A 24,811-nucleotide genomic window follows, 5' to 3' on the forward strand; every position below is an offset into this window, starting at 1 on the left:
GGGGGGAAATATCTCAAAATAGAAGTCCCCATGCTGCTGGAGCAGGGAAAGAAGTGGCAAGGGGACAGGCAGGAAAGGGGCTAATAGTGGGGGAAGCAGTGAGGGGGCAAGCAGTAAGGGGGAAGTAGTAGGGGTGGGTCAAGGAGTTTGACCCCTGCCTCCTTAACACCTTGCCTCCTGCTGCCTGCCCCCTGGCATCTGTCTCTTCCCCTCAGCCTCAGGCCCTCCCACCCCCTTCCCCATCTTTGCTCCCACCACAGGCTTGGCTTCACCCCCCTGCATCACCCTACCCAACTTACCCTTGCCCCAGCTCTAATCCAGCCTGGAGAGTGGGGGAAGACAGGGGGCCTTTGGCTGTTGGGGGGGAGGGTTGAAGAGAGGCAGGGGGTGGAGGCTATGCGGGAACAGGAAGCCGTTGCAGCTCTGGCCTCAACTGAGTCGGGGCTGGAGCTGGAACAACCGCTTGCCCCGCTACTGCCTGGCACTCGATTCCAAGATGAGGTGCTTTTTTCTCCCCAATATATTAGGGGGGGAGGGGAGGGGGGAGAGGGACCTTCATCTTGGAATTGAGTAAATATGATATGTATGCACTTAAATTGGAACAGAGACATGCTTAAAAAGGTTAAACCAAAGTGTTCAGGTTTTTCAAGTAGGCCCATGCTTAACGTCCCAGGATCAGCATTTTAGCTTACATCTTATAGCTGACAACATTTGAACACCCAGTTTTTCTGGTCCTATTTTACTCGTGTGGCATACACATAGAACTGGTCTAAAAGGCAACTTTTTCATTACACAAACACCCAACATGCCTTTGCACAAATACATGTGCACGCACACATGCACGAACCCACACACGGGTGCAATGGTAGACATCAGCGCCAATGTACAGCTGATTTCTCTAATTTACTTTCCAAATTAAAAAAAATGTAAACGTTAACATAAAATTTTCTATTTGCTAGAGTACAACTATTTAATCTCCTTAAATGAAAAATACCTGAAAAAGGTCACAAAGAACTGTACCAGGTCCATAAAGTTGCTGTGCTGTGAGAAAGCAATCTGCAAAAGAAAAACAAAATAGTTTCCCATTAATTTAGTGGCAGTGAATTTATATTTGGAACCATCCTTCCACACTGTTGCTGGAATCAAAAAATTACAAATATATACTGCTTTCTTTTCCTCAATTAACATGTTTGTATCATGTTTTTTTGATCATTTCAAACATGTACTGAACTATTCTGGAGACTAGAAAACAGACTATGACCTCAGATTAAGGTATGAGTAATTCATCCAACATTTTTTTTAACCAAAACAAACACTTTGCCTCCTCCGGTTTTATTCCAGGAATAGATCATTTTCATAAATAAGGCAGAGGATATGCTAACCATCTCTGGAGAGGGAAAAAAAATCCAGAATAATTGCGATTACTATGAAAAACTGCAAGCAAAGAGCTAAAGCAGAATACTTGAACTTGCTGCAGACGTATTACTTCAGCAAAGTGCCATAAAAACAGATAGTCCCAAAAGCAAACAGAATCACATGCCCTTATTCAAAAAATACTTTCACATTAAGATCTTCTCGAGTAAGTGACTTACGCCCAGAGCAGCAAAAAGGCATGAAATACAGAAGATAATAGATACTGTAAAAACAACTATGGCATTCATCTTAACTCACTTTCCTGCACTCCACTCAAACTGAAAAGAAAAGTGGAAAACAACCCAATTTTTTTTGGACAAAACACAGAGGGAAAAAGAGAACAGGAAACTGGGAAGTGGTGGGAGGCAAAGGAGAGATTACAGAGAGACTGGTTAGAAACAACAAAGCACTGGGAAAGCACGCCAACAGAAAGGCAACTTCTACTGTATTAGGAGTTACAAGTTCTTTCCAGGTACCTCCTATTTCCTCTGACCACCAACCTCAGCACCAGACCAGGAATTTAACTCTTTCGTGAAAAACTCTGAACTTGTTTCAACACTGAACTGAAACCTGCAGTTTATACAGAAAAGCCTTTCAGCTGCAGGGCTTCTGGCATGTGTCCGTCTTCCTGTTAAACCACACATACAGTAACGGCAAGATCAAGTTTTCACTTTTTGCCAGTATCACTCATTTCAAATGCTCAGAAAAGGAGTTCATAATCCCTCCCACCTCTGAACACGTTGGCCGTTTGTACACGCAACCTTTTCTGCCCTTTCCTTCTCCCATTATGTTTGCTTTAAATATCTACTGAATCATACCCAATACAACAGAAGGCCAAAGATCCAGGTTTACAAATACAATTAAATGCTCTTAACGGGAAACATCTTTGGAGTAGACAATAGCATCCTTTTTGCTGTACTGGTAGTTTGTCCGAACAGTTCTCAAAGCTGCATCTTGTACGCTTGAGTATCGTCTGCATGTAAGAGGAAGATTCGGCAAGGCACCATCGTAATTCTTTTTTGCTCTTTCCATCTCATTTTTCACTTAGTTTCAGAGCGCTAGCCAAGAGTTTGAGCTTTCCAGTTAATAAGGAAAAGAAAGGGGTTGTGTAGTATAAAAGAGTAATAATAATAATAAAAAAAAGCCCAGGATAGTTTCCGCACTTCACGTTGCAAATGCTTTGTGCTGTTGACTTGACCCAATCTCCAAACTTATCAACTGACGAGAACTTTACTTAATTAAAACCTAATTTCCTCAAATAGAGTCTATGACTATGGTTTAATTAATTTTAACTCTATGGAAGTCTTGAAGTGTCTGCATTATGCCATTATTAAAGCCATTTAGGATAAAGAAATGTCTGACACATGCTAAATTCCTTAAAGGAGCTGGGTTTTCAATTAATTTTCAGCCAAATCAATTAAAAGATTTACTTTTACATCCTAGGAAAATTATTTCTGTACTGAAGCATTAAGTGCTGTAATCTTTGGGATGGGATATTTTATTTTTCATACACAAGGGGTTGAAGCCCTGTTTCCTGCTGTGAAGTCTCCATCCTTGGAGGTTTTCAAGACTGGGCGAGACAAAGCCTTTGCCGGGATGACTTGTTGTGGCTGGTCCTGCTTTGAGCAGGGGGTTGGACTAGATGTGACCTCCTGAGGTACGCTCCCAACACTCACTTTCTATGATTCAATGTTTAAAGTACAAAACAGGACTCAACCTGAGCTCTGGAACCATGGCCAGGCCTGTAAAAGCAGGATGGCCTTATGGGACAATGTGAAACCCAAGACACAAGTGCCTTTACCCCCGATGCAGGCAGGGGTGGGAGCAGGACAGTGGGGTGCAGCTCTGGTATTAATATTCAGGCTCTTTAATGACCCATTGTTCTTTACTGCATTTGTGTTAACAACCATCTCCCCTTTTTAATGGTCATTCCACAAATCAAGGTAACCTATTAGGGCAATTTTGCTGTCTGCTAGGGCTTCCTATTCCATGCCACTCACTTTCATTTTTACTGATCGGCCTCTCAGATCCAGGACGGTCCCAGCCCAACCAGGACATATGGTCACCCTAGGTATAAGAAAGGTCCTTCACAAAACTACTTGGCACCCTGTATGCCTAGAAAATACCTTTGTGCCATCAAATCACTAAAAGCAATGAAACCAGAAAATTCCCTGCACAACTTCAGTATTACAGAGTTAGCATCGGCGTTTACATGCAGTACAGATAGTTGAAAGCAAGCATGCATGCCCACAGTATTTTCTATGTGCAAATATTCCTAATGACTTGTTTTTGCTCTACAAGTTTTCTGCCCACTCTTCTTTTTTTTAAAAGATCAGTTTTGATTAGCATAATAAGGTTAACAAAAGTATTTGTTCGGCCTGGTATTTAGCTCAGGCAGTGCCTGCTTTTTTCTGCCCAGAGCAGAGGAAGGGGACTTTGTGCCTAAAAGGTTTTGTAATCTCACCCCAACTAGGATATTCTTCCAATAAGAAAAAAAGAAAGATATCAAACTGATCACACTCCTTGCATTTTCCTTGAATTTGCACAGCTCTTACTCTATTACTGTAGTGTTTTGAACCACCATATGATTTGCAGCGTCTCACAAGACCGACTGCCCCACAGGTGAAAGCCAAAAAGTCTGATTTACTGAACTGCGAATATGTGCCGAAGAGTTTAGCTTTGTTTTAATATTTGATTACAGCAGGATATGGTAACATAAGATTGAAAGTGATGAGCAATTACCCCTACTAGTAAAATCAGAACAGAAATTAAAAGTGGCTTTGAAACGATTAAGTGAGCATCTGAAGAGAACATGAAGAAAATCAGGGCGTGACAACAGAGTCTCTCCCTGGAAAGGCGATTCTGAACTCAACAGATGCTTCTGTAATTAAGTTATTGTTTGCATTTCCAACTTCCGAATTGTTTTTAAGTTTAGCTGTCACAGTGTCTTTCATAGCTTTTGACTGATACCAATTTTACCAAACCAAGTGGCGTGGTACTTTAATTTGGTGCTGACTTAATTTGGTTAGCTTACCAAAAGAGGAGAGCATGGGAATAAATTGAGCAGAATATCCTTTGGTGAATACTGGGTCAGTTTTTTCTCCATCAGTTCACTTCTTTACACTGCAAATAGTTCAGCTGAACTTTGTAAACGCTATCATGGCTGTATTTGTTTAATTTGCTTACATTCTTATTTTGAGCAATGCAAGTTATATTATATACGTTCATCAAAAGTGCTGGAGTCAGCAGTTCAGCTAAGCAATATGAAATTTAACAATTTCATGAAAAACCATGCTCAGAGTAATTTGCTAATTAAGTGAAACAGAATATGAAACATTTAAGTAATGCTCTTCTATACTTTTGATGAATACAATTACCCACAAATCATTGTGAGACAATTAATGCAGGATACATTGGAAGAGAAATTATATTTTATCTCATTACAAACTAATCGCTGTTTGATGTTACAGGCAATAGGGAAGGGAATATGTATTAATTACTCACATTAATAATTCTTTTGGAACTTCCTAGCATGCAAATATATTTAAGAGGTTTGTAATGCTGAAGTTTTTAACAAATTTAATTTTAATGGGCTGTATCGCATTTTTTGGCGTTTCGAGACCTACGCATTCAACCATAGCACAGGAATCCTATTGTTTTCTTCAACTTTATCTCCTCCAGTAACAACAAACATGCCAAATGCCTGTCTTTGTGCATCTCGAGAGCCATCCTTCCCATAGTCTGCTCCGATTCCGGATGAAAGCAAATGAGGCTAGCCATGGTATTTTGCACAAGAGGCCCTTTTAAAGAAGCATCTATAAATGGAAAGAGTTAACATATTCAAGCAGAATAACTGAACTGGAGCACACACGCTGACAGGACACAGTGTGCTTGAGTTTCTTATGTTGGAGGAAACCATTTGAATTTGCAAAGAAAAAGTCTGTCTTCTAGAACTGCCACCCCACGTGTTAATTGTGAGAGCGCTCCATGCTGCCCGCTCTATAACCGGATAGGACGACACAGTGTTTTAAGGGGGAAAAATGGAAAACCCAAGTCCAAGCAGCAGCTTCAGCCTGCACTGCTTTTCATTTAACCACCAGCCAAATGCCCAAACCGAGAAACAAGCAAAGAGGCAGCACGTAAGACGGAAAAGTCGGAAGCTCCGAGTGTTTTAAAACTACAGGAAGCATCCAAATGGCCAAATAAGCTGCATATGACATTTATGTACATCCTGCAGTTTATTTCCTCCCCACCACCTCTTGTCAGCCTTTTTGTTTTATTTTTTAAAGCTAGAGGCATGAATTCAACTTGACGTTGGAGAACAGACAACAGTAACATGAAGCCAGCGCCAGAATGGAAAGTGCCTACATTTCTATCCTCCTATCAGCCCAAAACAAACAGTTTTAAGTATCCTTGAGCTGCTCCAAAGACATCAAGAGCGTTGCTTTTGGCCTTTTAGGTTGAGTTCAGATGAGCGTGGCCATTTGTTTTCCAGGGACAAGCGGCAGCGGCACACCTTAGGCTGCCGCTACTTGTCCCTGGGGAATGCTTGTGCCATGCTCACTATTGTGCATGGCACGTTACCCCAGGTGGGGTAGGGGAGGCTCAGGTGAGCAGCCTTACCTGAGGCCCTGCAGCTGGGAGCCTGGTCGGTAGCTGGAGCATGGCTCCTGCTGGCCAGGCTCCAGTTTTGAGCAGTGTGCACTGCTGCCATGTGCGCTGCCCTGCTTTTTTAAGGCGCACCCTCCCATGCTGCAAGGTAGCAGCGTAGGGACCGCCTGCATGTGCTGTGGGTGGCACCACAAATGGGTCCACGTACCGCACGACCATGCTCATCTGAACGCGGCCTTACACTGCCCGGTGCTGAAATCAAGCAACGCTGTTCTTCCTCTTCAGCTAATGTTGAGCTGGCGGGGGTCCAACACAAGAGAGGGAGAATGATACTCTGATATAGTAAGAGGTTGAAAGTGCACCTAGCTTTTACTGCTGTCTTCCTGAAAATGAGGGGCTTGCAGCCTCTCAAAAGCTCTGCTAAATCAGTAGAGAAGGGCTTTCTACTCTCTTGTGCACGAGGTCGATCCACTCATCCCTCATGCTCCTGTGAAAGGCACGCCATGTGGAAATCAGCCGGGTATGCTGCTCAAGCCAAGAGGTTCAGCTGGAGCTCACCGAGCAATTCAAGTGCCTAAAACAGGACTAATGTGGAATTTAGGTGTCTAAATCTGAAAGTAACCTTGTCTAACCCATGTCTTCTAGTCGAAACCAAATCAGGTGGTTTGCATGGCTACTGGTATGGCAGGAGCACTACAATTTGGACTAAGCCGAGTGTCTAGGCATCTACATCCTGGGATTCGGAAACGAGGCGTTCGTGCATGCAAGTCGTCTGATGTGTCCAATCCAGCAGGTGCGCTCAGAACATGCCTAATCCAGACCTGACAGCAGTGTTGAGCACCCAGATACTTGAGATGAAAGACAGTGGTGATACCATGCACCTTTTGCACAAGTGCCTAATGGTTAAAACATATATATAGGAAGGGGGAGAGCTGGGTTTTGGTACCCTTAAGCTGAAAAGGACTCAAACCCACAACTTCCACTTACTAAGCATTGGACTATGGGCTGGTTTAGTCTGGGAGCAGTACCCACAACTCTTGTTGAAGCTAGGCCATCGGAGAGATGGCAATAGCAGGAGTCCCAGGGCCAAAAAGAGAACAAGCAAGAGGGATACTGACGCTGTAACCTAGAGAAAAGGGAGTAAGTCCTTGGTTTTGGTCCTTGCTTCTGAGACTTTGTATTCACTGAGTAATCATTAAATAAACTGCAAAACCAGCAGTGGAAGCAGGGGCCAGAAGCCCAGAGACAGCACAGGTATAATGTGACTACCAATTGTATCTTCATTTATAGGAGCTGCAGGTTGGACTGTAGGGCATATGTACAAACAGAACAAGTGCATCCTTGCCCAAAGAGCTTACAATCTAAATCTAAGAAGAAAAACTAGATGAATACAGGCAGGCAACAGCGTACAAGCAAACAAAGAAACAAAACTAGCTATGTGGAGAAGCAATGGCCTCAACAATGGTAAGCCTGAGCACGCTAAGTTTTTGGGGTTGTTTTACGGGTGTCATGGGGGGGGAAGGATTAAGTCTGGATCCCAGGGAGTGTAACAAAGTTAGTCACACAGAGGATTATGGGGAGTGCTGATCAAGCACAAGGGGTGGCTGCAACGCCACTGGATCTGCACACAGGGAATAGAAATTAGTTAACTCACTGAAAAAGGCAACAGGTCTGAGTACTACAAGGAGAAGCTGCACAGCTGGTCTGGTACCCAGAGGCACAGCAAGGGCAGGTCATGGCAAGCAGTCTCTCTCCTGGGGACCAGGCCTTGTTGATCCAACGCAGTGACCGTCAGCCAGGGTGCTGCAGCCCCTGGGAGGTGCCGCGGGGTGCTGGTGCAATATTAGGCCTGGCAGGCTTGCAAACACCTACACGAGACTCGCAAGATAAACACACAGATTTCAAGAAATAAACCAAAGCATCAAAACACATTATGCCTTGTTGTGATCTTTTTGAGTTCCTTGCAAAAAAGAATTACTCTAATCCCCAAATAAAGAATGACTCTATTACTTTTTCATAGCTAGAAAATACGTGAAAGCTAAAAAAAACTGGCATTTCACAAAGGGGGGGGGAAGGAGCAAGGAAGGGAGGGGGACTTGAGTTGAAAGAGGTTGCAAAGCACCCACCTAATGATTATTCAGATCTGGCTTATATTAAAGGAATTAGCCATTATTTATCTGAACCTCTGAATCACATTTATTTTCAACTGCTTGCTCCATTTGCAGCACAGCTTTATCTTTTTTTTGGGGGGGGGGAGGGGAAAAACAACTAGCTTGAGTCGCAAAAATCTCTAAACACAAGCGGTTCAAACAGCCAGACTTACTCCCTGCCGGGTACAAAGGGAAAAATAAAACTTCCGTTAAAATTTCATTTCCGGACCTACAGCTGAGAGGGCCACGCGGCTCCAGCGTGGGAGATCAACACAAGAGAGGAGTAACTTATTTCCCACCTGCCTTAATACTAGCTAAAGCCACATAACTTTAGGGTGCCACCATTAAATATTGTGCAAACATATATTAAAAAAAAAAAAAGAAAAAAAATCCAGCTTAACTCGGATGTTCAACGGAGATGAAAATTGATACCCATTCTAATTCTGTGCTGCCTTACTACAGCAGTCACAAATTGTCACTTCTCAGCTAATTGGCTGCAGTCAGCAGTTGGCTTAGAAATGCCAATTATATCCACTTTTGTCTCCCCATGTGAGCTTTCAGATTGCTGTGCAGAGCCCAGAGCGGGTGTAGTTTTCTTAAAATTAAAAATAGTACTTCAAATCTAGTACCCTAGTGCTGTGCATCAGAAACCAATCATGCAGATCTAGCAGACCGACCATCTCCAGTCAATAAATATCCAGGTGTGGAAGACTGATGCACGCTTCAATTAAAGTGTGCTAGCAAGCAATGTCATGAAAGGGCTCCTAATTGGAGCACAATCTTAACTCTGGTCTCTCATGTAGACGCTTTCTGACAAAATACTGGCACGTGTCGACGCTGGAAGTCTGTGGCGGAGCCAGGCATCAATTGTTTGCATCCCAGTTCAATGCTTTAGGACCAAGAGAACCCAACTCCCTGCCTCTTTAACTGCACCTCCTGCCCTGGTATGGTCTGACGCACGGGTACTGCAAAGCAGGAGCATGTGGTCATCATGCTTCTGCGTAAGGGAATAAAGCACAGTAAGACCCCATCCTCTTACACTCCTTAGGCGATGCAGTAGTAAAAACAAGCAACTGGGATAAGGCTATGACACTATTCAACACTGAAGTGTTCTGCAGCAGACAGAATCACTGCCAGGCAGGAGAACGTCAGACAAGGAGGGCTGACAGGGACCTCGGGGGCCACAGCTAGTCCAACCCCCTGGTCAAAGCAGGACCAGCCCCAACTCCATCATCCCAGCCAAGGCTTTGTCTTCCTGGGTCTTCAAAACCTCCAAGAACGGAGAGTCTACAACCTCCCTGCATAACCTGTTCCAGTGCTTTACTACCCTCCTCCTGAAAGTTCATCCCAATACCTAACCTACACTTCCCTTGTTGCAACTCAAGACCATTGCTCCTTGTTCAGTAATAGAGCAGAAACTAAAATGTGTGGTTTTCTAGTTCTAAGCTCGTCCTCTAGGGTGAGAGCATTTTGCAGCTGCTTGCTGGGCAAGCCTTGAATGCAGCTCTAGCTCTACACCGGCTAAGCCCAGGCATGCTTACTGCCACGCTTAGGTAAGCCTTACTCTGTAAAGCCTAGGAGCTCAATCAGCATACACACGATGCTGCTCAGAGACCTCAGAAGCAAGCTCAACTGAGGATGTGCAAATGACATCTTGGGCCACTTCCCTTCCCCCTGCTATTTCTGAGTTATATTTTTATGGACGCTCCAAAAAAGCAAGTCTCTAACTACAGGATCCGTTGCTATACCGTCACCCCTAAATCATGGAAGCACACCAGACATCCTGACGACCAAGAGGAATGCTTCCATTTCTCCCCTCCCCGACCCGGTTTTGTTGAAACCTTAACACACAAGAACTCTGCCCATGAAAGCACGGAAGAGTCCAGCCCAGGTGGAAAATTCGGGAAAGTTATAATCGCAAGAAAATAAGAACGACTAGAATTAAGCAGACTCGCTGCTTCCCTGTTCAAACTACAGAAAGGGAAATTCAATTAATAGCTTCTGTATTTTACTTGCAGATCTCACACATCTTTCCCCTACTAAAATTGAGGTGGATTTCTTCAGTCAGGAACCTTATTTTCTACCCAAAATAGAAGCACCCTGCTTAGATTTCTGCTCAACACTACAGCAGCCACGGCACTACTATTCAGGCAGCTGAAGGAGTCAATTGACTTAATGACTCATTGCTCTTTACTCCACAGGAGTTAACAAGCATTTCACCTTTTTTTAATAGTTTTGATTGTCCACTAATTAAGCAAACCTCTCAAGGTAATTTTGGCTGTCTGCTAGCTGCTCCTGGGTGCTCTCCTCATATTTCCCAGCTCTGGAGACTCTCTAGGCTCATTTTAAAAGCATAGATGCACCCATGGAAACCTTCAACAGCACCTCGGGATTCAACTTTTAGTTAAGCAGGAAAGGGAGGATGAGTCAGATGAAGGTTAGACTCTGTCCTTGTTCTACACTGCCATAACCCTGGAAAATCCTTTTTTTCCTCCCCATTCTGCCTGCCCAAAAGCCACATTTTAGTTGGGATGTATTGTATGTGAGAAAACATGGTAATGTTCCTTCAATGTTTTTGGGAACAAAGCTACAAAACAAGTTGAGATATTTTTCAGAGCTTGTTCCTTCTAGCAGCCCAAGCACTTTACTTCTGCTTGTTCCAAATTCATCTACTGTGAAGGTGATCTGTTTACACCCTGGCAGACAGAAATTATATTTCAATTTTAAAGAAAAAAAAGAGGGGTAGGCAAGGGGAAGAAGAAAGGGGGGAAAAAAAGCATAACCAAGAGATGTTGGCAAGGTTTCCTACCCAAAGCAATCAGCCTTAAAATGGTTCTCGTTTTCACTTACCTAGCTTCTTACAGTAGGATGATCTGCTGTCCTTACTACCCACCCTTTTCATCCATTTGTGTCCAAGCTTGTAGGGTGCTTTAAAGCTAAATAAAAATCAGCTTAATTCTGCTCTCTCTTTCAGACATTATGGTACGTTCAACATTTTGCTTCTACAGTTTAAGTGCTGACGGCTTCTTTTTGGCACATTCTAAAAGCAACGTTTCATGTTGGTTGGTTTGGGTTTTTTATTACTATTAATTTTAGTTAAAAAAATGTAATGGCGGGTTAGAAAAAATAGCGAAAGTCAATCTCTCACTCGGTTTTCAAAATCGATGTTAGGAATCTGCTAGTGTTCAGAATTCATCGGAAACTGAAAGGAATCAGCTACTTCGCTTAAAAAAAATAAAATTCATATTTTCCACTGCGAGGCTGAAAAGCAGACGATTTCAAGCTAGGAGACTTCCTGAAAACCCTGTGAAATATCAGCCCTTCCACTAGACCTCAGATGCATTTAAGGCTGCAAAGCTGTTTTGAGTTATCTTGAGCTTGGCAGCAGGAATACCACCCTAATGCTTTAGCCTGGAAGTCTGGCAGTTGGCAAGCTTCTTGCAAATGAAATGGGTACTGCTAATGGAGTCTAGCTGCAGGAGACAAATTCCAACTGCAAACAGAACAGAAATGACCTTTCTGTGTAACGGTTTGGCTAGTTTGTCCCCGTCACAAAGGAAAGAAAGGGATGACTTTAAAAATAAAATCTGGAGTCTCAAGAAACTTTCTAGCAGGTGGGCCTTACAGCTGAAGCCAACACATCTCGACCCCAAGAATTTCTCCCAAGGAAAGAGCATTTACGGTTTATTATTTTAAACGGATTTTGTTTTATAATTAAATAAAAATGAACAGTTATTTCAGACGCTTGGCAGCTTATACAGAGAGTGCTGTTCAGCCACAAAAAGTGACAACTACTTGTATTACACACGCGCGCACACTTAGCTATTATGCAAAATGCCCCACTCGTCCCAGCAGCCAAGGCTCAGCATTTGCCTTTGCTAGAAAATATAACTGTTTGAACGTGTTGGTAAAGACTCAAATTAACTGGCTACATGCTGACAAGGACTTCAAAGCCAATTCAGACCAGGACATATACGGTTTGCAAATGCATCGACCATTTGCAGGGGGTTTAAGAGCAGTAATGTTTTGCAAGACGGAGCAGCTGCTAGACACACTCTCTCCATCCACCAAATCCCGAAGACGAGCTTGACAGGATATCACCGTGTGTGCACGGGACTTCAAACGCCCATCGGGGAGGAGTGGGGCAGGACGTCGAGGCCAAAGAGCTAACAGTATAACAGCCCAAAGAGCGGTGGTACTCGTTAGTCACTTTTTCAGGCTGTGGATAAGTTGGCAAAAGAAAAAGTGGTGAAATCCGCATTGCTTGTATTATTCCTAACGAGACTAAACACCAAGATGTTGCCCAGTAGGGACCAACCTTGCAATGGCAGACAATAGGAAGGATCTCTCTCCCCAGGGACCCAAGAACAATCTTTGTAGACCCCATGGGATAAATAACAAAGATCCATTAATGGGTTGTGCTGTCCAAGGATATTAATGATTGTGAAGTGCCGTGCATAAAATTATCTACAGTAACGGTGTCTTCCAGAAAACCCAGCACCACCATCATCCTTCCTAGCGACAGCCTGCCTTGCATTTAGACAATACCGGAGCTACACATCGTTTCAAGTCTCACGTGGTGTCTTTCTTACAACAGGAAGCAGCCGTATCAAAGCTGTTCCTAAACAACCCACTTATTTCTAGGAAAGAAAAGATAAGAGAACCTGGAGTTTCCACTCTGATTAAAGGGACAGTGTGAAGGCACATTCCAGCATTTTTTTTGAAAATTACCCTTTTACTCCCTGTGTATGTAGTAAATGGCTGGAAGCCTGAAAATTAAATCTGGCCCTCTGAACCCTTTTTGTGCAGCACATCCACACGTGTTACAGGGTTGGCTATTTAGGAGTAGCATATTGCTAGTGTATTTATAAAAGAGCTAAGCAGCATGTGCTTTGGAAAGAAACGATTATTCCAGCAGCGTACAACAGTATCTTAAGGCACACCTAACTGTTAGCAAAGACCCAACTCATTAAGCAGCTAACACCTGACTTCTCATCCTTTACCCTTCTTTTTGCCAGACTGCATATCCTACTCTATACTTTGTTTGCATGTAGGTCAGTATTTAGTTGCATGCAACAGGAGAGTCGAGATGGAAGCAAATTACATCTTTTCAGAAAGGAAAATAATAAATCTCACAAATGAACCCATAATGCTCTAGCTATCAATAAATTAGCAGACCCTTCCCCTCCTATCATTTATTGAGGAATCGGATCATACAGAACATTTTTTAAACTGGGTGATGCAGAACTTCCTATTACAAAGTTGGTCTATTAAATTAGACCTAATGCTTGCCCTTCCATTCCTGCTGGTAATGCTTCCATGTCTTGCTTTTTTAGGAATTTCAAGGTGCTCCACCTGGGGAAAAAAAACCCTGCACCACACTTATAGGCTCGGCAATGCTACCACTTACTAGCACCATGGCCAAAAGAGACTTGGGGGTCATGATTCATCACAAGATGAACATGAACCACCAATGCGATACTGCAGCTGGGAAAGCAAATAAAACTCTGGCTTGCATCTATCGATGCATCTCGAGCAAGACCCAGGGTGTCATCCTCCTGCTGTACTCGGCCTTGGTGAAGCCGCAGCTGGAGTACTGCATCCAATTCTGGGCTCCACAATTCAGAAAGGACGTGGAGAAGTTTGAAAGACTCCAGAGAAGAGCCACATGCGTGATTAGAGGTCAGGAGAACAGGCCTAATGAGAAGGGGCTGAGAGCTATGGGACTCTTCAGCCTGGGGAAGTGCAAGCTCAGGGGTGACTTGGTGGCAGCCTATAAGTACATCGGGGTGTGCACCAGGATCTGGGGGACGCCTGTTCAGCAGAGCACCCCAAGGAATACCAAGGTCCAAAGGTCACAAACTCCTGGAGGCTGGACATAAGGAAGAACTTCTTTACTGTCTGAGCCCCGAAGGCTTGGAATAGACTCCCCCCGAGATGTGGTGCAAGCACCTACTCTGGACTCTTTTAAGAAACAGCTGGATGCCTATCTTGCTGGGATCTTTTGACCCTGCTGACTTCCTGTCCCTAGGGTGGGGGGCTGGACCCGACGATCTTCCTAAGTCCCTTTGGCCCCTAATGTCGATGAAATGTCTGAATGCCGTAGGTTTAAGGGAAGAATGCATTAATGTTGCTGGTCCTACAAAGCACTGAATGCTGAAGAAGTGGCAAACTGTAGGCAGTAAATACATAAAACACATTCAACAGGAAGGAAAAAAAGGGTTTTTTTGTCTAAATAAATTCTTTTTTGGCAATTTTTGTTGAGAGGTGATTTATTATACAAGGTTGTAGTAACACCCTGGATCTCTTTTAGCTGATTTTCAAAGTTCTTCACTAATTTTGTTTTCAAATTGCAGGTTTGTTCAGCCACTTCAACACTTGCAAGTTAATTTTGCTGAGTTTTCAGTGGCTGGTTAAACCAAGCCAGAAATATTATGGTTTTGTCATCTTATTTATAACTCTGTTTAAAAACACAGGCCATTTTATTTTCCAGGACTTATTTAAACGAGACCAATTTTTATATTTTCTTCATTACCTGTACTTAAAATTCCTGGACTCTTAAAGAAAAAAAAAAAATCACCCCACTTCAGTTAAGGAAAGACATTGTACATTAAAGTATATTTAATATAGTTAAATATATTTTACTATTATACTAACATACTTAAATATACTTTGAGAAAATGCTCTTGTGATAAATGTAAGAAGCCTTCCCACAATGGCCCATGTCATGCTTGCTTTCTATTTTTTTTTCTTTTTTTTAAATACATATGGATTTTATTTCTAAATCTAGATTCAAACAGTGGAAAGCCCCATTTCAAGGAAAAGCAGCATTAACCAGTTTTTAGGTGTAGCGAAAGGGAGTTACTTGGAACAAGCCCTTGGGAAATGTTCCTTCTGTTCTATAAACCTTAATTTGTGCAATCTCTTTACTGGACCAAGAAATATTCAATACAGAGGAGGAAATACTACTGCTCCTCAGAACAGCATCAAGTATCCGATTGATATGGATTCCCAAGGAGGGATGGGCCCGCTGGCTAGAAAGCTTCTTTAAACTCCGAACTCTAATTTTATGGTATTCCTTTCCTTCATTTGCAACTGGGACGACCCAGCCAGGCTTACCCAGAAAGTTAATCTCTGTCTGGTTTCAAGAGACATACATCCCGGCCTCAAAATATGTACCGAACACCATAGAGGAAGCAGCTGGAACAGCAACTTGGTAAATGTCAGATAGCCACAAGTCCGAACTCTTACAGTTTAAAAATCCTGTCTTTATCCCCTCCTCCACGATCCACGTTCAAAGGCAACAAATATAACATGCCTTGGGACTCTGATAAAAAACACTTCTCCAAGGGTTCTAGCAGCTAGCACGCTCCTGGATGGGCAGAATGCAAAGAATCACAGAAATGAAGGGCTGGAAGGGACCTCGAAAGATCGAGTCCAACCCCTCCACTCTGGGCAGCAATACTGCCGAGATCAAATGATCCCAGCAAGGTGTCTGTCCAGTCTCCTCTTGAAGAGGACTTCCAAGGTTGGGGCTGCACCACCTCCGTGGGAAGTCTAGTCCAGATTCTGGTCCCTCTTACCGGAAAGAAGCTCTTCCTTGCATCCAACTTGAAACCATCCTCTGACAGTTTATGGCCATTGCTCCTTGTCCTCCCCTGGGCGCCCTAGTGAACAGTTTTCCTCCCAGTTCCCACTATTCACCCCTGATATACTTACAGACGGTCACCAAGTCCTCACATAGTCTTCTCTTCCCCAGGCTGAGCAGTCCCAGATCCCTTAGTCTTTCCTCATCAGGTTTGTCCTCCAGGCCCTTAATCATTCTTGTGGCTCTTTTCTGGACCCTTGAAAGATTCTCCACATCTTTTTTTGAAGTGCAGCACCCAGAACTGGACACAGTCCTCTAGCTGGGGTCTTGCCAGTGCCGAGTAGAGAGGTTATATCGCTTCCTTAGCCCTGCTCACAACGCATCAGCAAATACATCCCAGTGCACTATTAGCTCTGTTAACTACAGCATTGCACTGGTGGCTCGTGTTCATCCTGTGATCAACCATAACCCCGAGGTCCCTTTCAGCCACTGTCCTGGCTAGGACATCGTCTCCTAATCTATATTAATGCCACTGGTTACTTCTTTATCCTTACTGAACTTATGCATCTGCTTCTGCTCCATTTACCTTTCCAGCTTGTCCAGGTCTGCTTGGATCCAATCCTATCCCCTAGCATGACCGCTTTTCCCCCTGACTTAATATCATCCGCACATTTGGAAAGCATGCTTTCCATATCCTCTTCCAAATCACAGATAAAGACACTGAACAGCATGGGACCAAGAACCAAACCCTGCGGCACACCACTGGCTACCTCTCAAGACAATACAGATGCATCCATCAGCACTCTCTGGGTTCAGCCCCTTAGCCAGTTCCCAACTCTGCCAGCCCACAATCCCGTTTTTTTAAGAGTATCGTGGGAGACCATATCAAAGGCCTTTTTAAAGTCCAAGTACGTGACATCAACCACATCTCCCACATCTAACCAGTTCATTACTTAATCAAAGAAGGAGATGAGGTTGGTCAGACACGAGCTGCCTGCAATGAAACCATGTTGGCTATCCTTCAGCATCACGCCTCCTGCCAGTCTCACAAATGGACTTCTTGATTATTTTTTCCAAAATTTTTACCCAGTATCAAGGTCAAATTGACCGGCCTATAGTTTCCCAGGTTTTCCCTCCTCCCCTTCTTAAAGATTGGCACCACATTGGCCCTTTTCCAGTCTTCCGGGACATCTCCTGAGCACCACGAGTCTTCAAATACCTTCACCAATGGTCCCGCAATGACTCCAGCCAATTCCCTCAGCACTCTCGGGTGTAGTCCATCCAGTCCTGCTGACCTGAAGACATTCAGCTGCTCCCAGTGGTCCCTCACCAGTTCAACACTGAGCACTGGTTGGCAGTCGCCACCTCCCTTCCCCCCGCATCCATCCAGTATTCAACCAGGTGGGTGACCACCATTTGCATGCAGGAGCACCGATGCAAAGTATTCATTAAAGAGTTCAGCTCTCTCCCGACTGTCTGTTATCAGCTGTCCCATCCCATTCTGCAGGGGCCCCACATTTCCCTTGACCTTCCTCCTGCTCCCCATATTCCTAAAGAAGGACTTCTTGTTTTTGATTTCGGTCACCAACCCGATCTTGGTCACCACCCTTGCCTTCCTTATCCTCTCCCTACCAATATGGGCTATGCGATTCCTCCTTGGTGACTACCCCTTGTTTCCACTGTCTGTAAGCCTCCTTTTTCTTTTTTAAGCACTCCTTGACTCCTCTGGTAAGCCAAGAGGGTTTCCTGGCCTCTTTACCACTTTTCCTGCATACAAGAATAGACCTTTTTTGCACCCTGAAAAAAAACAAAAACAAAAACCAAACAAACAAAAAAATCGCTCCTTTAAGGAACAACCACCTTTCCTGAACTTCCTTCTCCTCCAGTCCCTCTCCCCGTAGGGCTTCTCCCACTATTTTCCTAAATTCATTGAAGACAGCCTTCCTGAAGTCAAGCACCTCTGCCATACTGGTGAACTTCCCTGCCCTACGACGGATAGTGAATCCATCTCGTGATCACTGTCTCCCAGATTACGCTCAATCCTCAGATCTCCCACCAGGTCATCCCCTTTGGCTAGAACGAAATCCAACAAAGTCTTCCCCCTGGTTGGCCCATTCACTCCCTGTACTAAATAAAGTTCTTCCACGCAGGTCAAAAACCTACATGACCAGTCAGATCTGGCCGAGTGCTCCTCCCAGCAGATGTCAGGGTAATTGAGGTCACCCATGACAATCATGTCCCTTGAACGTGCAGCCTCCATCAGTTCTCTGGGAAATTCCAGATCCAGCTCCTCCTCCTGGTGTGGTGGTCTGTAGTAGACCTCTATCATCAAGTTCCCTTCTCTTCATCCCCCCCCATATCTTGACCCAGAGAGTCTCGAGTCACCCTTCTCTCAAACCAATTTGGGCTCCAGGGAGGCATACTACTCCTTTATATCAAGAGCTACACCTCCTCCCTTCTTCCCACCCAACCCCTTCTGTACCCAGCCTGCAGTCCTCTGTGCATACAGCCCAGTCATGCCTGGTGTCCCAACAGGTCTCCGTTCTTCTGACAAGATCATAGTCCCCACTTGCTAGCAGGAGAGCCAGTTCCTCCTGCTTATTCCCCACACTCCTAGCATTTGTCCCCCACTAGTAACCCCCAGTTCTCCACTGTCCCAACATAGTTCCAGCCTCTTGACACCTCCCTGACCACCCTATGTCCTTCCTGCTTGGCTGTCACCCAGCTTACATTCCTGTCTGCACACCCACCTCCTGATGCACCTAGTTTAAAGCTGTCTACAGCAAGTCAACCACCCTGGAAGAAAACAGTTTCATCCCCCTTAGTGCAAGGCAGACGCCACAGGAGAAAGAAACTGGTTTTCAGTATGGTAGAAAAATGTAAATGGGAGAATATCCAGCAATTCAAACATAATGTAGGCAATGAAGAGGGTAAAATCAGTCCACAAGGCCAAGCCATTAGCATGTTGGGATAGCCGTACCTTAAGCACCTCCTTCTGATGGCAAAAGTGACAAATTCGCAAGTCTCTTAAGCAAGCAGGTTCCACACCACTTAAAGATACCTTTCTATTATATACCACTTCAAGTCGCAGCACAGAATCCTCCTCACTTCCCATCTTAACTCATTAAGAAAGGAAACTGTCTTGCTTTGGAGAATCTAAATAAATTTAACTCCCTTTTTTGGTGCAATTCTCTATTATGTGACACATGTCTGAGTTCCAGGTTTTACAACTGAAGAGGTGCTGTTTTTTGAGACAACCACCGTGCACCTTCTCGCTGTATGCCAAATGGAAAGCCTGCTCTCCAGGTAATTGCTTCTAGCCATCAATAAAGCCCTGGGCCTCTCTCCTCATTATCCTGTGGCTTTTTTTCCCTCCTTGTATTGCTAGCTGGCAATATTGGAATGGATTTACAATGCCATGTGAATGTATTATAATACACCTGGAAAATGAAAAGATACGACACCTGCTCAGGGCTGTGAAACCATCTAAATATGACTGGTGATACTAACAGAAGAATTATCTAAAGAACAGTATATCACACATCTAGGTTTCCCTCTTATGGCTTCAAAGAAAATCAGCTCTCCAAAGTCAGAGCACCCTGAAAGTTCCTTAATTACCAGGGCATCCTACACCAATTATTTGAGAGGCACTGTATTCCTCCTCAAGCCAGAACAGATTTCTACCATACAACACTGTTTTAACACCATAAAGTCATATTTAAATGCAATGGATTCAGAGTCAACCCAAGAGCAGCCTGAGGCACAGGAGGAGGAAAAAAGCCTCAAATACAACACAAGGATTAAAGAGAGAAAGGCATGCGACAGTACTTCAGCAACCTTGAAAAAGGCAGCTCTCCATACTAACGTTCCCTATCAATGGAAAATCATTACCTTGTGTGACAAGTCCTAAAGCTGTAACCCCTCCAGAAAATGGTGGACTGTCTTCTAAACAAAATCCTAATTTTCAAGGATTTAAGACTCAGCTTCCTAACATGTAAGGAAACAACTTCTACAAAGCAAGAAAAATGTCACCAATTGATGCCAGGAATAAGAAAGCAGGAGAAACTGAAAAGGAAGCAGCTGTTTCATGCTTTAAAGTATCATTTAACTGCTCTGTTTCAAACCTCCCCATCCCCAACAGGAGATGTCAGTCTGCTTGTTCTGTAAATCAGCATGTAATTGCATGTCTTCCGAAGTAATTACACTGAACAGCAAATTTCATCAGATTAAAAAAATTGATTTATGTTTCATTGTTAGGTTTAAAGCAAGTACCCCACCGTGGTCAGGGAAAAGATGCGATATGAGTGGCTTGTAGGGACCTGCAATTATAGCTAACTAAAAGAAAAGAGAGACATCATGCAGCATCATTAGCAAATGACTTCAATAGTTTAGTGCTGTCAGAGGCTGGTAGGGAAGAGCATGTAAAGGAAGGGTCCCAGATATCTGAGGATAATTTTATTTAATCACCTGCATCCACCCTCAACTAAAGATGCATGTTACATAGTACAGGTATCCAGGTTGTAGCCGTATTGGTCTGGGGGCAAAAGGAATAAGAACTTAAGGTAGAGGTGGGTATCTTTTATTAGACCAACTAGATATTTGCAAAAAAAATTCTTTATTTGCAAGCTTTTGGGCAGAGGCACCCTTCTTCAGGCATAGGAGAGAAGATTGTAAAAGTTTTCCTAGAAGAACTTTTGTCCTATGCCTGAAGAAGGGTGTCTGTGCCCAAAAGCTTGCAAATAAAGAAAATATTTTGCAAACACCTAGTTGGTAGGGGTGCGAGAAGCAAGCAGTATTCAATTTGCTGATTCGGATCACTATCCTGATTTGATTTGGCCGAATCTGAATCTGAAGATTGAATTCTGGTATGAAGAATTGGTGATTTGACCATAGACACAGCTTTATATGGTTTTTCTAATACCTTGAGGTACCAGCACAGCTCACGAATGCTGAGATGGTGGGGCGGATGGAGCGCCCCACAGGAACGAGGGGAGGAGGGGAATCCCCTGCGAGGGCAGCGGACCTAGAATTGAGCCCCTCCGCCCCACGCCCTCCTGGCTCAGCGATCGGCCCCAGGGGGAAGTGCTTCTGGTCCACTTCCAGGTCCGCTGCCGAGCACGCAGGGGACCGCCCACGCTCCCGTGGAACACTCCATCCATCCCACCACCTCAAGGGTCATGAACCATGCCTGGTACCTTGAGGTATGTAGAAAAGAAACATATAAAGCTGCGTCTATGCCTGAATCGCCGAATCTCCCCAAATCGATCTGGAGGCTTCCGATTCAATTCGGAGACATTAATGGGTCTCCTGATTAGATTAAGATTTATAAATCTGACCACCGAATGGGGCCAAATCTCCTCCGAATCAAATCAGTGACCAAAGCTTTGCACAGCCCTAGTAGTTGGTTTAATAAAAGGTATCACCTCTGAGTTCCAATTCCTGTTACATAGTACAACGCACAGAGGGTCATAGGAAGCTACCACGAAGGCCATACTTGGTGTGCTTTTAAGACTACAAGAAATGCTTTCATCAAAATGATCACTTCCCACATTTGTCTATATTTCTAGCTTCCTTGGGGTATGATTACGCAAGACGTTTCCTTTTTGTTTACCACCAATGCAAGCTCACACTTGCTCAACTGTATCCTCAGGTAATTGCAAGATGAAAGTAAAGAGGAATGTAAGTAAGTTGATAAGGGTCAGAACTCAGGATAGCTTCAATGTCTTTTAGACCAGGATTCAGACTATTTAATGTGGAGTTTGGTTTTCCCATTCCTTTTTATCAGGCACTACTGCCTCTCAAAATCAACCCTGTAGGTACATTACCAAACAAGCCTTTTAGTTAGGCTGTAAAACTCCTGGGGATGCATGGCTGATCAATGGTGTATATTAGCCAGGTCAGGATGCCACACTGCTACTGCTATACAAATTCAAGCAGCTATAAACCAAACTCAGTTCTCTATGTACCCATGTAGTGTAGACCTATTCTTGAGAAGCAACAGTACAGAAGTACAACAGCCAAGGCACTTTGGGTGTAGCTTGTGTAAAACCTTATGGAAAGAGAAAGCTTAAAATAAAAAGAGCAGAGCTAGAAGCATGATATCTATATCATGCATGATATATATATATATATATATATATAAAAAAATCTCCCAAGTTCTAGTTTTATATCACGTTATCACCTGTCTGTAGGTAACTGCACTCTCTTAAGTTGCTTGGCCGAAATGAAGTTCCACTCATTTAATTCTGCAACCTCACAAATGCTCCCTAAACCACATTAAACACTGAAAAGCACATACAACAGCACCTCACTGGAGATCAGTATGCCAACCCACACTAATGCGCCCAGTAAGCCAGGGGGCCACCATGATTAGTGAAACAGCAATGTAAAGACCCAAGTGTCCGTGAATAGCTTTATTTTTTATGGAATCAGGGAATCCTAAGGTTAGAGAGGACCTCAGACTGCAAGGGTCATCTGGTACAACCCCCCTGAACTGATGCAGGGCATGCTGTTATTGTATCATCCCAGAGCAATACTTAGCGAGACTCTTCTGGGACACTTTCAAGGAAAGAGATCCTGCAAACTCCTCGGGCAACTTGTTCTACTGACAGTGAGGAAAGTTCCTCTGAGATCTGGCCTACAATAATCTTTGCTGCAGTTGAAAACTCATTGCTTTTGTGTCCTGCCCTGCGGAGTAAAGGGAAACAGTTGTTCTCTTCCCCTTTGTCAGCCTTTCAACTATTTGAAAACTGCCATCGTGCCCTGTGCACCCCACTTTAATCTTAATTAAAACAAGAGTTTAATGATTAAGCATTTAAGTAGTGCTAGTAACCAGAGCCTTGTTAGGTTAAAGATCTGGAACACTCTTTAGGTTGCCTGAGGATTTTAAAATTTTAAAGTAATATAATTCATAGCAATTTGTGAAATATTGGTTAATATTTCTCTCCTAAACAGCAGAATTCAGTATACCAGAAGTGCCTGCTGTACTCGATAGGAGGGCCATTCTTTACAAGTACCTTAATTTAGCTTCAAGTTCAGCCCTGAAATACAACTGACAATGGCACCATGGGATTCCTTGCATGCTGTCTTTTCATGATGCCACAATGAAATGTATTCAGGCTTAGAAGGGGGTGGTTTTTTTCTAACTGCTGGTTTTGCAAGCTCAAGGTGGGTTTGGAAATCATTCTGTGTTCCTGCATACAGCCAACAGGCCAAATGAGGCCCTTAGTGAAAATCATGAAACACTGTTTTCCAATGGGACTGCACAGGTGTGCATTTACCAACTGGTACTTAATTCTGTTGTTGCACAGGAATAAATAGAAAACAGTTACTTCCCTCCTACCTACTTTGGCTCTGAAAGGTTAAAGCAGTAATGACTCACTGAAAAAAAAGTAACAGTTCACAAAAAATGAGTAGCTGATTCAGTACACAAAAGAAGATCTGTAGCATAAGGTGATGTAATTTTCTGTGGCTGCTTTTCAAAGTAGAATTATATTTCCATATTCTCAAGTTTGAAGATTTCATATTAGTTTATGCCAACTGGAAGAACTGAGATGCAACTGGCAGCAAAGCTTAGATGCAATCATCTGGACAAAAATGTATATCAGTGATAAGATAGCAAAGGTGACACAGAAGGCCAGGTAACAACAGAAGCTATTTATAAGAAACTACAATTATAATGAAGTATAATATTACTCCCAACCAGTTTCCGTTTCAATGTGCCTATTCAAATGTCATCACCCACGTTATACACTACTCAGAGCATTTTTTCGGTGTGAAAAGCAGTCTATGTTCTACGTCACTTAGGTGTATACATTATATAAATAGATTAGGGACCCCCATTAGGATGGTCACTCAAAAGACAGTCCTGAGGAAAGCAAAATGGGCCTTTATTATGGCGGGATACAAGCTGGCCTCAATTTCAGGTCTGTCATTCATTACAGACCATGCTTGAACTTGCAGCCTTTAATCATAGAAACCAGTTAGCAATTTAACAAGGCAGATAATCACCATCTTGTTGCTGTGCATTCACAAATTTATTTGGTGCAATTGATAAGTGATCTGGTAAATTAAACAGACTCACAAACCACTGAGATTGCAGTGAGAAGCACCTTTGAAACACCTGGAATAATTATGAGTAATTAGGGATGCTTATCTTCTGGGAGCCCCAAAAGTTGTGTGACAATGTGCTCAAATTAAATATCCATAGTGCATTAACCCTCCAGCTGGGACGGGTCAACACTATGGAATGGACCACATGGACTCCCGCTTGTGAACTCCATTTACTGGCGAAAGGGAGAAAATCTTGAAACTCTACATGAAAAAACTTGAGAGGTTGGAGGAACGCTGCTGTCAACAGTAGAAAAGTTTCCCTTCCATCACATTCCCCTCAAACCACCGACCATTATTAAATGAATGAAAGTCAGCAGCCTCAATGAGCTCAAGCTTTGCCAGACGTTACACTTCATATTTCAGGTCCTGCAGAAGCTAAAATATCTATTCCAATGTATTATTACACCGGGCTATTGTGCAGTGACACCACTGTTAATATAAGCAGGCAAGGTTCTTTGCGTAGATGTGATATTTTTTATTAGACCAACTAAATACTGGGAAAAATGCTATTTCAAGCTTTGGGGCACAAACTCCCTTCTTCAGGCATTGGGAGGCTCTGCTGTTGTTCTGAGTTCTGAGGTAGAAACACTCTTGTGAGGTCTGTTGGGGTTGGGATGAGGGTTTTCAACCAAAAGGATATGTATATTAAATACAGGGTGAAATTCTGCAAACATATTTTGCTTGCAAGAAGCTAAAATTCCCCGTCCCTCCCTTCCTCCTTGACATGTTTGATTGATAACATTTATACTCATTCCACTGTTCAACATCTTCATCAGAGATTTGGATGAGGGGGTAAAGAGCACCCTGTTCAAATTTGCAGATGTGGGGGGACATGGGTACATTGGAAGGATGCAACAGGCTACAATCAGACCTCGACAGGTTACAAGGGTGGACGGACGAGAATAGGATGGGTTTCAACACAGACAAGTGCAAGGTG

General features: G+C 43.5%; 1 protein-coding gene across 1 annotated transcript in view; it reads right to left on the minus strand.

The window, feature by feature from the left end:
* The window catches only part of ATRN (attractin), a 254,873-nt gene that overhangs the window by 78,084 nt on the left and 151,978 nt on the right, over window positions 1-24,811 (minus strand). The window contains exon 25 of the mRNA XM_019552795.1: window positions 995-1,056. Coding sequence (XP_019408340.1) covers window positions 995-1,056 — 62 coding nt within the window. The remainder of the gene's footprint in view (window positions 1-994; window positions 1,057-24,811) is intronic.

This window comes from Crocodylus porosus, unplaced genomic scaffold (assembly GCF_001723895.1).
Source record: "Crocodylus porosus isolate Cpor-Errol unplaced genomic scaffold, CroPor_comp1, whole genome shotgun sequence".
In the NCBI taxonomy this organism is placed as follows: Eukaryota; Metazoa; Chordata; order Crocodylia; family Crocodylidae; genus Crocodylus; species Crocodylus porosus.